Source organism: Chenopodium quinoa, unplaced genomic scaffold (genome assembly GCF_001683475.1).
Source record: "Chenopodium quinoa cultivar QQ74 unplaced genomic scaffold, ASM168347v1, whole genome shotgun sequence".
NCBI lineage: Eukaryota > Viridiplantae > Streptophyta > Magnoliopsida > Caryophyllales > Amaranthaceae > Chenopodium > Chenopodium quinoa.
The window spans coordinates 2330934-2347231 of NW_018743787.1; the positions used below are offsets into that span (position 1 = coordinate 2330934).

Below are 16298 nucleotides of genomic sequence, written 5' to 3' on the forward strand. Positions count from 1 at the left end.
CCAAGGCAAAAGGAGTTTGCCCCGTAGCTTCCTTGATTGTGGTACGAATGGACCATAAGATCCCGGGCAAGTCATCTACCCAAGACCCCTTCGTGCCTTCCAGCATTGTCTTCAACCCTTTCAATATTGTTTTATTTTCCGCCTCCGCTTGGCCGTTTGTTTGGGGTCGGCACACAGCCGAAAACCTTGTCTTGATCCCAAAACGCCCACAATACTCTATAGTTGGCCCACTATTGAATTGTCGGCCATTATCTGAGATTAAGATGCGGGGTACCCCGAAGCGGGTGATGATATTCCTCCAGATGAACTTCTGGACTTGCTTATCGGTTATTGTAGCCACCGGCTCAGCTTCAACCCACTTGGTGAAATAATCCACCGCTACTATCAGAAATTCCCTTTGTCCCAAGGCTATGGGGAATGGCCCTAGGATGTCCATGCCCCAACGATCAAAGGGTAGGACTGACTGAATACTTGTGAGGACGTTATCCGGAACATGGGGCATGTCAGCGAACCTTTGGCATTTTTCACACTTCTTGACAATTCTGGCAGCATCGTCCCTCAGGGTTGGCCAATAGAACCCAGCCCTTAGCGCCTTTCCAGCTATAATCCTTCCACCCTGATGGCTACCGCATGCCCCTTCATGAATTTCTCTAAGTACATAATTTCCCTCCTCCGGGGTAATGCACTTCAGCAATGGATGAGTAAAGGATTTTTTATAGAGGATCCCCTCATGAAGTAAGAACCACTCACTCCGCTTTTTGATCATTTTGAAGTCAAGGGTGTCCTCGGGCAGCTCCCCCTTTAAGCATTGAATGATTTGATCCATCCAAGTTTCCCCTCTATCAATGTCCATGACAGCAAGCCTTTGGGTACTTGGTTTTTCTAACACTTCCCACATGATATTCCAGGGGTCTATCCCCTCAGCCGAGCTTGCTAATCGGGCAAGAGCATCAGCTTGCTGGTTCTCTGAGCAGGGAATGTGCCTGATTTCAAAGTTGTCAAACGATCTTGCCAAGCTTTCAGCCTTTTCAAAATAGGCTTTCATGTTCTCCTCCTTCACCTCGAATTCCTTTGTCATTTTCCCCACTATGAGCTGTGAGTCTGAGCATACTTGAACGGATTTTATCTTCATGAATTGGCACAAGTTTAGCCCCAATATAAGAGCCTCATACTCAGCTTCATTATTTGATGCCTGAAAGGAAAACTTGACCGCATATTCAAACTTCTCTTCCTCCGGGGAGATGATGACTAGCCCAGCTCCACTCCCGGCCTTACTAGACGACCCATCCACATAAAGAGCCCAAGGGGCGGAGGTCAATTGGAGTAGGCCTGTGAGCGCATTCAGCTATGAAGTCGGCTAAGGCTTGGGCCTTGATGGCCTTCCGGGGTTCAAACTCGATTCCGAAATCAGCTAATTGATCTGACCAATCTGTCATTCGGGATGAGTGATTTTTGCTCTCTAGCAATTTCTTGATTGGTTGGCTGGTGAGGTCTTTGATCAAGTGTGCTTGAAAGTATGGCTTCAACTTCCTACTTGCCATCACTAAAGCGTACACCACCTTCTCTATGAGAGTGTATCGGGTCTCAGCCCCCCTTAGAGCATGGCTGACAAAATAGACCGGTACTTGGCCTTCATCTCTTTCAGCAACAAGGACCGCACTCAGGGCATAGTCTGATATGGCCAAGTACACGAACAATGTCTCCCCAGGGAGGGGGCTAACAAGCTTTGGAGGGTTCATCAGATGTTCCTTCAGCTGCTGGAAAGCTTTCTCAGCTTCTTCATCCCATAAGAACTTAGGCCTCTTGAGGGCCCTGAAGAAAGACAAACTTTTATCCGCTGATCGGGATAGGAACCTCCCCAATGCGGCTAGGCAACCTGTAAGGCGTTGCACTTCCTTCACATTTCGGGGGGATTCCATGTCAAGAATAGCTTGAATCTTATCGGGGTTGGCATCAATACCCCGCTGATCAACCATGAAGCCCAGACATTTTCCACCTTGCACCCCGAAGACACAACTGCTGGGGTTAAGCTTCATTTTATACTTTCTAAGGGTTGTGAAGGTTTCCCTTAGATCAGCTATGTGGTCCGGGCTTTCCTTGCTTTTTACGATCATATCATCAACATAGGCCTCAACATTCCGACCTAGTTGCCCTTCAAAGATTTTGTTCATCTGACGCTGGTAGGTAGCCCCGGAGTTTTTCAAGCCGAAGGGCATCACATTATAGCAATAACCCCTTGGCTAGTGATAAAGGCTGTGTGGGCTTGATCCTTCTCTGACATGGGAATCTGATGATACCCTGCATTGGCATCCATGAAGCTTAGGAGGGCGTGACCAGCAGTCGAATCCACCAACCTATCAATCTTAGGCAAAGGATGATCATCCTTTGGGCATGCCTTATTCAAATCTGTAAAATCCACACACATACGCCAAGAACCGTTGGGCTTCCTAACCAACACCACATTGGATAACCACTCAGTGTATTGGCATTCTCGAATGAAACCCGCTTCGAGAAGCTTCTTAACCTCAGAAGCTGCGACTTTGTTTCTCTCTGGCCCAGCATGTCGGAGTTTTTGTTTGACGGGCTTTTAGCCCTCCTTAATGTTCAGCTCATGAGTCATTATCTCGGGGTCTATGCCCGGCATTTCATCTGCTGTAAAAGCGAAGATGTCTTTGTACTCTCTAAGTACTTGAATGATTTCTTCCTTGAGCTGGGGGTCCAAGTTCTTCCCTACCCTCACAGTCCGAGCGGGGTCATCCCCTAAGGGTATGCTCTCATCTTCTTCAATAGGCCTATGCCTACCATACTGCTTTGGATTCTCAACAATGTAAATGCTCATGACTGGATACTGAGGTTCATCAATTTCCATGGCTTTCCTCTTAGCCCCCTTGTCCTCTTGATTGACGGAGCTCTTAGGTGACTTCAAGCTATCTACATAGAATTTTCTTCCTTCAAACTGATCTCCAAATATCTTGCCCATCGATCCGTCATCGGTCTCAAATTGGAGGAGTAAGTGATAGGTTGAGATGGCAGCCTTAACCCTATTGAGAAGGGGTCGGCCAAGGATCATGTTGTATGGCAGAGGGGTATCCACAAGAACGTGTGAACCAAGCTTCTCCCTTTGTTCTTTTCCCCCAAACGGATAGGAAGCTTGATTGTTCCCAAGGGGTACACATGATGCCCCCCAAATCCCACTAAGGGTTTCTCCAGGGGTGTAAGGTCACCTCTTCCAAAACGCATCTGCTCGATGTATTTCCATGTGATGATATCCGCTGAACTTCCACTATCTACTAAGATCTTCTTCACCTTAGCATTGGCCACCTTCATATGAATCACTAAGGGGTCATCATGAGGCCTTTGAATCTTCTTTCCTTTGTCATCCCCGAATACCATGAGGGGATCCTTCGGGGTAGATGAGGGAGTGCCGATATCATAGATGGGCTCTTCGAGCGACCGCAAGTGACTTTTGCGTGCCCTGTTAGACAAACCCCCGGAGGCAAACCCTCCGGCTATGACATTGATGCTCAAGTTAGTGTCAGCTGAGCTATGGGCTTCTTGCACTTCTTTGGCGGCCTTGCTTTGCTTATCCTTCGGGGGGGACTTGAGATATCTTTTAATCTTTCCCTCTTCAGCTAGCTTGTCAAGGGCTCTCTTAAGCTCTCTGCAGTTCCGGGTGGTATGACCACACTCCTTGTGGTATTCACACCAAAGCTTCTTGTTCCTCTGCTCTATCGGCGTGTTCATGGGGTTAGGCTTAGGAAGAATAGCCTTGTGATTTATGTCCAAATAGATCTCACGCCTATCAACATTGTACTTGAGTCCTTCATCATCACTCTCAGCCCTTCTCGGCCTTCTATTCCTGTTGTCATGGTAATTATCTTCTTGATTCCTCTTTCCCTTGTTGTTTGCTACGGGTGCCTTGCACACCTCACTAGCTTCAATGATCCTTTCAGCTCTCTCCATGGCTTTAGAGAAGGTGCTCACCTTGTCATGGACAAGTTCAAACTTCAGCTTGTTAGACTTGAGCCCGAAGAGAAGGGCTGTGAAATCAACATTGTCTTGGAGGTCGGGGATGAGCTGAGACTCGGTGTTAAACCTCTTGATGTAGTCCTTAAGACTTTCATTCTCCCCTTGTTTGACCGTCATCAAATGAACGCTAGTCTTTGTTTGCCTACTCCCAGCGATGAAGTGCTTTTTGAACTGAGTGGCTAACATATCAAACGTTCTTATGCTCCCGGGGGTAAGGTTGTTGAACCATGTCTGGGCTATGCCCTTGAGAGTAGTGGGGAAGAACCTACACCATGAGTCCTCACACCCGGTTTGGACTCCCATCTGTGCTTTGTAAGTGTTCAGATGGTCCGTTGGGTCCGTCTTTCCATCATAAGGGTCCAATGTAGGGATCTTGACCTTAGGAGGAATAGGGGTATTCATTATCTCCTAGCTGAAGGGGGTGATGTTCTTGACAATCCCGAGCCTCCGTGGCCTGGGGGAGGAAGGACGCTCGGGGCTTTTGCTTACTGAACGAGCGGGCTGATCAGTTCCTCTTCTTGGTCTGGAGGTAGCTGAGTGAATCATGCTATCTCGGTACCTTGTTGACCCATGCCGAGAGTGAACTCTAGTTCGACCTCTTTGGGGGGGGGGGGTTATCTTCCTTGGAGTTCTCCCTCTTGGAGTTGATTATCTCTCGGGCATCTAGAGTGCCATCCTTCAGCCTTCGGTCATTGATAATCTCTCTACCATCTCTTGGCCTGCTTGGCTGCCTTGTCTCCCGTTGAGGGTCATGGGACTGATCGGGCTGAGAGCGGCGAGATGTCTGATGCTGAGGCTGAGAGGAGGCTTGATGGAGATGGGACACGTGAGGCGGAGGATTAGGTTGTGGAGCGCTCCCCTGCCTGCCTTGCCCCACCCCTTGGTTGATAAGTGCCCTGAGGCTTTCCTCCAAGTTTCTGTTGATCTAGGCTGCCAGCTGGTCCAAGTCTCGGCGAGTGGCCACTTGGGGGCTGTTCACTTCTCTCTCGGGTTCACTACGAGCCCTGGGTATGATTTCCTCGACTATGTGAGCATTTCTAGCTGAGAGAATTGGAGCTTGCCTAGTAGCATCTTGTTGAGTGTTGCGGGGACGCCTAGTGTTCACCATGACTTTTTGTTAGTTATCCCCACAGACGGCGCCACCTGTTTCTGGAAACAGAATGCTCCTGGGAGTTTTAGGGTAGTAAGGGTAATCAAGATGTCCTAGAACTATGTCCAATGAATGTCCGAATTTCCCTCAGCTATGCCTTGCTGTCCGAGAGCTAGGCCTGCAAAAGAGAAAGAAGGTTAACTGCCCTGGGGGTGTGACCCGGGAAAGCCCCTCCGATGCTTAAGTCAGCGAACGTACTTTCTTGTGAGAGAAAGTAGAGAGAGAAATAGTACTTTAGAGAGAGAAAGTAGAGAGAGAAGATTAGAGAATTAGGAAAAAGTTACCATCATCAATGATTGGAGAGCTATTTATAGATGTACTTTCAGGTGGCAGAAGTTGTACTTAATTGGACAGATTAGGGGTAAATTCGTACTTTGCTCTAACTAATGATGGGCTGGATCATGGAGGGGTATTTTCGTAATTCCAGGTCACTAGGCTTAGGACAATGGACTAGGCCCAAACAACTTCCATAGCTCACGCCTCTCGCGCATCCCCATTTCCCATTCCCACTTCCGTGAACCAATAAAAAACACCTCGAAATCTTCCTCCTTTCCCCACGGAATCCCCTAAAACTATCTCCCACCACCGAAAAACCCTAATCGAACCTTTCCCGTCATCTCTAGGGTTTCTGTTAGGGTTTTTGAAGGTGGGGGATGAGTTTTAGGGGGTTTTGTGGGCAGAAGAATGGTGGTTTCGGGATGGGTTGGCAGTTGGACGAAAGAGGCAAGGGGGTCGGCGCCGATATCGGGGGAGGTTGGATCTACGCTGCTGGTGCCGGGGGGCAGAGAAGGGTGGAGCGGTGGCTAATAATCTTTTAAAAATGAATAAATAAATAATTAATTAATCACATTAAATTGCTAAATCGATAATATTTTGACAGGTGTCCCATATAATCTATTAATCAAGTCAATAACCAATTATAACTTGATTTAGGCGAAAACTCCACAAAATTTGTATTATTTAGAAATAATCAAAAGATTGAATTATTTATAGTGAACCGCTCAAATTTGTATTACTTTGACAATTTTCCAAAATATAATTTTTTTTTTTTTGTTGACGGGTACTAATATGATAAGTTAACAATAACAGTAGTGGGCGGGTTATTTCTCAAAAAATCTTTAATTTAAGGATATTATCTAAACGCAACTGATTGAATTTTGCAATGAGAAGCATGACAAAGTAACATGTCCACAAGAATAATAGAGCAAGTAATATATAATACATTATTAATTTTTTATTCAGATTTTTATTGTAATTACATTTTGATTTTGATTTTGATTTTGATTTTGATTTATCCCAATTAATACAAAGTTTGATCAACCACCACCACAACGTAGAATCCATGCGATGAGTGAAAACCACCCCCTAAGTATTAGAGATAAGCATCCTTGCGAATGTCACTCTGAAAATAGAATGTTATTACAAGGTTAAACTCAAAATTGTAACCCCATCCCCAAAAAATGTGCATAAACCCCTTTTTTTCCCTCTGTACACATGATACTCGCATTCTATATTTAGCCTAAATGTGACATTACAAACAATACAAGGGCTATGTATGATAAGCTATACACTCCCATCATGCTGCAGAATCAATTCGTCTTACAATTTCTCGAGTAGTTAGAAGATAACCTGCCTTGTGTCTGGAAAAACTCAAATGGTGTCCCTGGGCCAAATGACCTTCTGGTGGAATTCGGCGAGCCCGGCAACAGAGGCTCGAACACTGGAGTCCTCTTCGGGTGAGCTACAGACATGGGTATAGCTTCGTTCTCAATTAGCCTAGGCTGCGGTTCAATATTACCTAGAGATAAGATGGGGCCACCCAAGCGCTCAGCTTGCTGTAATAGGTTGATCTTACTTGGTCTGTATGTGAAGCGGAAGTATTTTAGAGCTAGTATGGGACCCATTCCCGCAACAACAATTAGCTGAAACAAACACAGGTTTCTGTCAGTCAAACAAAAAAAAAAAAAAAAAAACAGAAGTAGAAGAAAGCAGCAGGCAAGGAAAGGTATCTATAGGGAGTCTAACAGATATCCATCGAGTAGAGACTTACAAACATAGTAATCCAGTACGATGGTTGCTTACACAACCGGAACATGATTGTGTGCATTCCTGAAGATGGAATAGTGCTGACAATGAGATTGATGATGTAGAAGGCAATCAAATTCCCCCATATTGCAAGGTGCTGTAATATCGTAAAAGAACTAAAACCAGGGAAACAAGAACATAAGTTTGACAGGATAAACTAACAAGGGGGCTAAGTATGAAATAATAATACTTTATATCAAACCAATCGAGGTACATAACTGAGCCAAAGTGTGAACCACCCCAATCTCTCTTTTTAAAATATATAGCTCCAGAAATTGCAATTTAATAACCGCATTTAATGATGAAAGGTTTAAGAGACCCACATTGGATCCCAAGGGAGTTTCCTTTAACTAGGGGGAGGGGGTTGGGGAGGAAAAAAAAAACCTACATCTTTTATTCGAAATTCCTCGCCAGCATATTACTTTCTTCAACCAGCATATTCTAAATCTAGCAATCAGAGACAAGTATTTTTTAGGGCTTACTTTGTTTCCAGTGCTACAACAAAAGCTTGCAGCCAAATGCATCCAGACAGCGCAACCATAGCTACCTGCTCCGTTTCACTTTTTTCACCAGCATATGCATTTAAACTGATAATAAATACAACAATAGCCTGCATATTGCATCAACTTGGCCGGTTAAATACAACCAAGAAGATGAATATATAGGAAATTAGCTCAATGGATAAATGCAACTTAAATACATCGGTCCCTGATGGATAACCAGTACCAAATGCAATCAGGAATTTACAGTGTGTGAATAGACTTTCCTAAGGTGGCAGGAATTTACAGTGTGTAAATAGACTTTCCTAAGGTGGCAGATAAAGATGATCAAACTAGTGAAAATTGTCTCAAGGGGGTAGAAATGCCTGAAGAAATTAATTGTTATGCTTAAAATTTGTGCACTAAATCACTAAGGACTTTCATTTCGTCACTATTCTCAATAGAATTACAACAGTATAGACGCAAATGAGGATTAAAATACGTACATGGAAAAGAGACCGTCCAAACCACCCAGCAAAGGTACTTGGATTCAGAACCCTGTTACAAAGGAGCAACTATGAGACACACAGTACACTCAGCTGATTATATATTAAATGCTAAATCAGAGAGATTTTAATTTTTATAAACAATTTATCCCAATAAGAGTTATAATCAAAAGAAATGTCTTAAAGTAACATATAAATATGAAATCAATGCCGAGCAAATTCATGTAATCATTGAGAAATATAGATTTAATCTGTCTCACCCAGTCTGACAAAAAAATTCGACTAGAATGTAATAATGTATCATAAGTTTTTCACCAACATATCCTGATCAGTCTTTTACCCATTATTCTGCAAAATTTAATGATTTCACTAAGTATTTAAACTACTCTTTCCATCATCTCTGAAGACATCAAACTAAACATGCATTTAACAAGGAAGCAAACCAACAAATTAATTGATTTTTTTGTTTTCTTTAGTGAACCATATATTTCAAGCTCCAAGAGAAAAGTGCAGACCTTCCAGCTTGACAGTAAAATAAGATCTGGGGATGCTGCATAACTGTCCTCTCATTTAGATCTTTGTCAAGGACACTAACTAGCACAGGAACACTTGTGTAGAAAACATTATAAGCCATTAAACTGACAGAATTGAAAAGGCTAGTTCCAGATATGCCTGAAACAAAAGAGTAACTGAATGTCCCAGAAGGCCGGAAGAGTTAGGTAAATTGTATTAAATGAAGCCAAATAAAAGAAAAGTACAAAGATTAAGAGCTTTAAGAGTGGCGTACAATATTTGTATGAAGCAGATAATTAGGGACTTGTAAAAGGAGTATTGGGAAAGAAATGCAGTGCGGTTATATGAATAGCGTCCATGCACAAGAATCAATCTCTTTAAATATTGGAATCCTGCAATTGAGATATTCTTGTGAGACACATTTACATAAGATTTTAGACCAAAGTCAAGCCTCAAAAACACATCCAACGTGTTTAAGAGGCTTCCAAGATCCATGTCAAAATATTTATCTAAGAAGGAACATGTAATAAACAGTTTACCATACTAATTAAATTCTTAATCAGAAACAATATGCTCCTCTTCCATAAATTAGCTTGAAAATGAATTATCTGTAATATGTATAAATTTTATAAGGTCAAAAGATGTTCAATCATCTTCAGTTAGAGAGATGATCCGGCAACCTACAATTAACAATCAGGATTTTTGAATGTATGGCAATATGGTAGTCGCTTAAAATCATCAAGACCCAAATATCGGCAACTGACTGACAGCCTGAGTTGATAAAATATAAAAAGAAAATGATATAAGAGGTGCCTTTTGGATAAATCTAAGTCTGAAAACTTATTTATGGACAAAGTCTGGACACAACTCTAAATCTTCTACCAAAAAAAAAAGGAAACAATATTACTCATACATTTATAGGAAACTACCAATAGATCAAGGCCATGTTTATATACCGTGGTTTTTCTCATTCCCTATATCAACTCTTATCTTTCCATATTCATCAATGGATAATTCCATCCATTTACTTTATGTACTACTTCCTCCATTCTGGAATAATTGACTATGTGTAAGTGAAATTATAAAACTGTTAATTACACTTATTTAACAACAATTGACATGGTAATGCTTGTTCTGTTTTTTTGTTTTTCTTTTTCTTTTAATAAATTAATAAATAGATATAGTCAAAGTTAGGATATAAATAGAGAAAAAAGTCAAACTGTATTATGAGGAACGGAGGTGGTATCTAGAATTCTTAACAATATTTAATTTATTGCCAAGGACCACTTGATACTTCTCGCATAGTGGTTTATAAAAAACCCTCTAGCACAATTAAGGATGCATGTCTATCCATTACGTGTAACAGAAGGCTACATTGGGCACCTGATACAACTAAGCTGCCAAGATCTAAAAGTCCTAGGAAAGTTTTTGTAAGAAAATTGCTGATGATTGAGAGAAAGGAAATAAGAAGATAAGCTTACTAACTTTTTTCCTATCTCATTAACAGATAATTCCCAAAGGGAAAAGATAAGCTAGCCTACTTCAACAAAAGAAATAATTTAATGCAAACAAATTCTTCCTTCGTATCTTAATACTTACAACACTTCCCTAAAATGGAAATGTCACAATACTTGCAACACACTATAATTGGAAAGTTTTTTAGGTTAAAAGTTGTACTATTACCCTTATTTAAAGGTCATGGCCCAACCTCATTTTGAGTATATCAAATCATGTGAGGCCCACTATTTTTAATTACCGTGAAAAAGTGTGTTGCAAGTATTAAAAAACGGAGGAAGTATATTTTCAGACTAAACAAGCAATTGCTTTAACTGATAATTTTGATTTCCTTCATAAGATTTACAAACTAAACACATATGGGGGAAAAAAATAAAATAAAATAAAAAAAAGAAAAAAGAAAAAAAAAAAGAAGAAGAAGAAGAAGAAGAGAAGCTAAGAAGATTTTAGTTTCCCTAATCAATGTTAACTTTTCTTAATTAAAAATTCCATAACTAGTAATAAAGATAATAAACTTGACACAGTAACAAAAAAAACATAAAAAAACAACGAAAGTTCATGACTAAAAACAAAACCACAATTAATTATATGAGATGATGAGTAAAATTAACAAAAAAAACTTGAAAATGCATACTCCCAATGCTATAATCGGCTGCCCTTGCAGCTTGTAATCCTTCCCTCCCACTGATTCCAACACCAATATCAGCTTGCTGTATCATCCTTACATCATTGCCACCATCACCAATAGCCAATGTTTTATAGTCACATGACTTTAAGAGCTGTACAAGCTGCAATCAAGGGTCAAAAAATAATCACGATGCATTCACGAACACCCATACGTCCATGTAATATCAATTTTTAGATAACAATTAATCTTCCAGCGCAAGAAGTTAGCCTAAATAGGTAAGATTTTTTGGGCTTCAGGGATACAGAATTCTATCAGTTTTGGGGCACCCATCTACCTTGTGCAAAAAGTGCATAGCCATGGTTTAAATTGTTTATGAGCAACAAATCATAGACAAGTTCATCAAACTTCTTTTGTAACTATACTTAGGTTCGACTTAAAAAACTCAATGGATGAAAGTGCATTGGGTAAGAAAATATGATGTAATCATGTATAGACCACATATAGAAAGTCATAACAAATTGCACCTGTGCCTTCTGTGATGGAGTCACACGGCAACATATGGCAGTTCTTGACAGTATTGCTAATTCAGAGAACTCTTTTTTGTTATGCTTCAGTGCAATTTCAAGTGCCCAGCCATCTATTACAAAGGCTACATCCTGCATTAATAGGAAAAAAATGAAAAGAAAATATTGATGGAACAACATAGAATGATATGAAACAGCCATGAGAAAGACATCTATTGCTCTCCGTCTCCCCTTCTTGCCATATTTTCTAAGGATAAATCATAAACAGATTACAAATGGTGGAAAAGCTAGATACATGCAACTATTATTGTGCGCAAAGCATTGTCAGCTGCACTGCATATATAGTTTAGAAACTAAATGCTCTCCCCCTCACAAATAAAGCATTCTTCTAATTTCACTTTCAAATACAAGTGTATGCATTTTCAATTAGTACCTATAATTTTTATTCCCTTTAAGATGAAACAATTATAATCTCACATCGCACACAATATTAATCTCATTCTTAGTGAATTCTCGGTTAGATTTGTCTTCATTTATACTTTCCAAATACTATTTTATTTTATTTTATTTTACAATTTCACTTCTTGATGATTAAAAATAAAAATGTTTAAATATGCATAAGCAAGCATGAACCAAGAGATGTTTCATCAAAAAAATTGGCAGAAGTACAGCATATCAGTAACAACAAATTTCTCATACTGCTAAAAAATTGCAATAGATATTTTATTGGAAAAATTGAAAAGAATAATCCCACCTTTGCTCAATCTGGGAACAAGCCCACCTTCACCCCTATTTTCTCAAAACAAGCCTTTAACCGATTCTTTAAGTTAGTAACCAGATTTAGAAAGTGACTTGACACGTGTCACTTTCTAATTGGTTCAATTTTTTTTAAAAAAAAAACATTTTTTTGATATAAACATTTTTTTTTAAAAAAATAATAAAAATAAAAAAACTCTCTCCAGCCTTCTCCTTCCTTCAGCCACTACCACTACCGCCCTTCCCCCCTCCGCCCTAGTGGCCACCCCCTCACCGCCGCAGCGCTACCCCGCCTAAATGGCTACTCAAACCTCTTCCCGAAACCCCAGCAGCCAGTCCGAAAACTCCAACTCCAACTCAAATAAACCAACCCAGAAATTGAGACTCCTAACATGGCTAAGTGTCTCATGCTTCAATAATGATAAAATCAGGTAGTTGTAAGAGAGTTTACTTGGATTTTGGATTTAAATTCATTGAAGAAAAAAGAAAGTAACGGTGCTGCTCTTGTTAACAATGATTATGAAATTGAAGAAGGTGAGAAGGTTTTTGGGGTGGCTGGATTGAGTATTTTGGGCTGGCTGGGTTTCAGGGTAGTTGGGTGGGGTTTCCGGGTGGCTGGGTGGGGGTTTCCGGGACAGAGGGCAGGCTTTCCGAGGTGGGGGTGGTAGGGAATAACGATGGGGGTGGGGCTGCCATTGAAGTTGGTGGACTGGTAGTTAGGGTGGGAGGAGAGAGATTAAAGAGAAAAATAAAAAACCAGCTAAACAAGTCGTAGGTAAAAAGGCTGGTTTTGAGAAAATAGGGGTGAAAGGTGGGCTTGTTTCCAGATTTTGCAAAAGTTGGCTCGTTTTGAGCAAATCAAGCAAAGGTGGAATTATTCTTTTCAATTTTTCCTAATTTAATCTTCGACAAATCCATGTCATAAGAAATTTGTCGAGCGTCACAAAGTCAGCGAACCCATCCATGTATCAACTAATTTCGTTTTCACCTTTTTTTTCTACATAAACTTCAAATTAGGTTAATGAATCAAGAGACAGCTGTAAATGAATTTATTCAAATAAACAATTCATAATCAGTATATTCCTTTAAACCAGCCACTATACACACTTTGAAGATCATATACTTGAGTTATTGATCAGAGGAGCCATATCTTCTAAAAAAATGAATGGATTATTAACAGTTCACACAAACAGAAAATATAGAGTAACAAACACAGTGGAGACTGGAGAGTCCTATCATCAGACCAAAACCACTAAAAATGATATAACAGTACCTTTGTTTCAGCAGTTGTTATTCTCATTGTACGCAGGACCCTTTCCAAGTTACTGCGAACTTCATCTGCTGTCTTTCCATCAATCAACAGGAGCTGACCTTTTGGTTCTGTCCAAAGTTCAGAAAAAGTTATAACCCTTATTATTGAGATGATAGACATGATACGATCATCTCAGTATCTGTAGATAGGAAAAGAAAGCAAAGCAAGTGAATTCCACATATATTACATGGAAATGAGGTCATGTATTCAACAAATGCTGAGCTAAGTATCTAATCCTTCTGATGAAAAAAATTGGAACAGAGCAACTTGGATAATGATAAAGAAAGGGAGTTAGTATTCACCTTACTTCCTTTTGTTCTCTTTTGTCTTTTTTGGGGAACAGTGTGCAATTATCTAAATATTCAATTTACGAGTGATCCTCAAGAGAGGGATTAGGTGAACTCCCTATCCTACTGACCTTCCTTGAATCTTGATGGCCCTGACAGTGATTATATAGTGTTGAAAGTTGATATTGTAGATTGAATAAAGCATAAGGATAAAGAGCCCTCACAAAGTAAACAAGTTTACAAATAACCCCAACTTCTCGGTCACCAGATTGAGTAATACTTGAAACCCCCCAACTGCCTTGGATCATATAGATTAAATTATTGCGAAGTGGTACACTGGTACCCAAGAACTGTATGCCCTTTGTGGCTCTCTCTAAATAATTCCTATGGCCAGATTTGCTACGAGTCAAGTCATATCAAAAAGGAAAAATTGCCCGGAACAATCCCACCTTTGGGGCATCCGCTAATAATAATCCCACCTTTGGGTTATTTTTAAATAATCACACCTTTGATGTCAATTCTCTTTAAATGGTCCCAACCGGTCAATTTGTTATAGCAATTTTTAAATAATCACACCTTTGATGTCAATTCTCTTTAAATGGTCCCAACCGGTCAATTTGTTATAGCAAATTACCTTGACACGTGGCGGCATGTGATTGCTTCAAAAAAAAATTAAATTTTTATAATGAAAAAGATAAAAAATAAAAACAATTAAATATTTAAAAACCACTCCACCGGCTGCCCAAGCCACCTTCCCCGTGCCTGACTCCACAACCGCCCACCCCCAGCAGCCCAAAGTCCTGCCTGCCCCCCGGCACCGGAGCGCCGCGCTGACAGCCACCCCCCTTTCCCCTTGAACTGTCGACTTTCTTCTGGGACTTTTGATGGGCTTCATTAACAAGCTTTTCAAGGTCCGAATCGATTCTGGTTAAAGGAAATTACTGGTATGAACTTCATGGGTACCACTCCAATTAGAGACGGTATGAAGATCATCAAGAGTTGGGCTTTTTTGTGCTTGGTGTTTTCAGGGAGAAGGAAGTAGTAGTCAGTTCCAACGCCGCAGCCGAGGAGGAGGAGTGTGTAGCCGATGTATATGCGGTTTTCCGCGGCAGAAGAAGAGGAGCTTGGGTCGGAGGAGAGAGAAGAGAAATGGCGAGGGGTAAAGGAGAGAGAATTTGTGGGGTCCGTTGGTGGTGGCTGGGGTTTAACATGGCTGCCGGCAACCTGGGTGGTAGAGCTGGTTGGTTTTAATTTTATTTTTTTTAGAAAAAAGGTTTAAAATAGTTAATTAATAGCTAATTACTAATAATCATTTCTTAAAACAAAATTAAAATTAAAACTTATTTTTTGACCAATCACGTGATGACACGTGTAAATAAACACACATGTGCATAAGGCCCCCTAAGCAGACACGACTGACCAAACCTCTCTTGTATTCCTTTTTTATTCACTTTAACTCAACCAATCTCCACTATCTTAATGTTTTATTACCATCTAATAAACATGTGCATAAGGCATATAGGGCGTTTATTTGAGCACGCAAGGAGTAGAACGTATCTAGCACATGGAAAAGGATGCATTGAAAGGCTGTTCATGTAGATTTAAAGTTTTTGTACCACAAATATGAGATTCATATTAGCATGAAGCACTTTAAACATGAGGAACCATTTATAAATGTTATTGTTACCAGTATAAGAAATTAGGAAAAGAGTAGGCTCTCTATCAAATGGATCATTTGAGATAATGTATATTAGACAAATGAGATATTGCTGATGTTCTATTACATTAACAAATAGATCCCCAAAGCATAGGAGGCGTCTGTATATAAGATATAGAAAATGTATGTGTGAAACTTCTGAGATTTGAGGCTTCATGTTTTTCAAGATTGGTTTTCATATCTCTGGGGCTTTACCCAATTTATATACCGATATAAAAGGAAAACAGCAATTAGCACAAATTAAAGTACCTGGGGATACAAAATTGCAAGAAAGTGCAATTTGAATAGCAGTTCCCTGCTTGTCTCCAGTTAACATCCAAAAGTTTATTCCAGCTTTTCTGAGAGTCTCAATGGTTTCTGGTACCCCATTCTGCACAACACAGAAGCATACCAATAAAAAAGAAGTACCAATGCAGGTTTTGCAAATCTTCTCTGTTTTTTCTCAAACAAACAAATCCACAGAGATACAAAGAATGCACCTCGTGTTAAGCATTTACTTTCATTATTTACTAGGGGTGAGTAAAAATTTAGGGTACCCTGAGAACCGGAACCTGCTAGGAACGATGAACCTATAGACAAGGTTCCGATCTGGGTAATAAAAATGGGAACCTGTTGCAACAGGTTCGGGTTCCGGTTCCGGGTAATAAAATTTTGGACCAACCTGTAGGGTACCCTGTTAGTATAGGTTCCCTATAGGGTACATGAAACCGGAACCTATTGTAATCCCCTGTATTTTTAAATAGTTTATAAATGAGATTTTATTTTATTTATAATATTTATTTTCTATTTTTCCGGAT

General features: G+C 40.2%; 2 protein-coding genes across 3 annotated transcripts in view; both read right to left on the reverse strand.

The window, feature by feature from the left end:
• Positions 1-3066: 3066 nt before the first annotated feature.
• LOC110684934 lies at positions 3067-4431 on the reverse strand. Its single transcript, XM_021861376.1, has one exon. It carries the CDS (start codon positions 4429-4431, stop codon positions 3067-3069), a length of 1365 nt encoding a protein of 454 aa, XP_021717068.1.
• A 2100-nt stretch (positions 4432-6531) lies between these two features.
• Positions 6532-16298, reverse strand: part of LOC110684922 (phospholipid-transporting ATPase 2-like) — a 31659-nt gene continuing 21892 nt past the window's right edge. Inside the window, exons 16-25 of one of the 2 annotated variants that reach the window (XM_021861357.1) lie at positions 15751-15871; positions 13459-13565; positions 11430-11561; positions 10912-11065; positions 9037-9154; positions 8765-8938; positions 8250-8301; positions 7747-7874; positions 7230-7380; positions 6532-7101 (exon numbers count right to left, since the gene is read on the reverse strand). In XM_021861357.1, coding sequence (XP_021717049.1) covers positions 6769-7101; positions 7230-7380; positions 7747-7874; positions 8250-8301; positions 8765-8938; positions 9037-9154; positions 10912-11065; positions 11430-11561; positions 13459-13565; positions 15751-15871 — 1470 coding nt within the window. In that variant the 3' untranslated portion in view covers positions 6532-6768. Of the gene's footprint in view, positions 7102-7229; positions 7381-7746; positions 7891-8249; positions 8302-8764; positions 8939-9036; positions 9155-10911; positions 11066-11429; positions 11562-13458; positions 13566-15750; positions 15872-16298 lie in introns of those variants that run through there. The other variant, XR_002503890.1, reaches the window with a different exon arrangement.

Coding starts and splice junctions, on each gene's coding strand:
- LOC110684934 (XM_021861376.1), bottom strand. CDS start 4,431: ATGAATACCCCTATTCCTCCTAAGGTCAAGATCCCTACATTGGACCCT.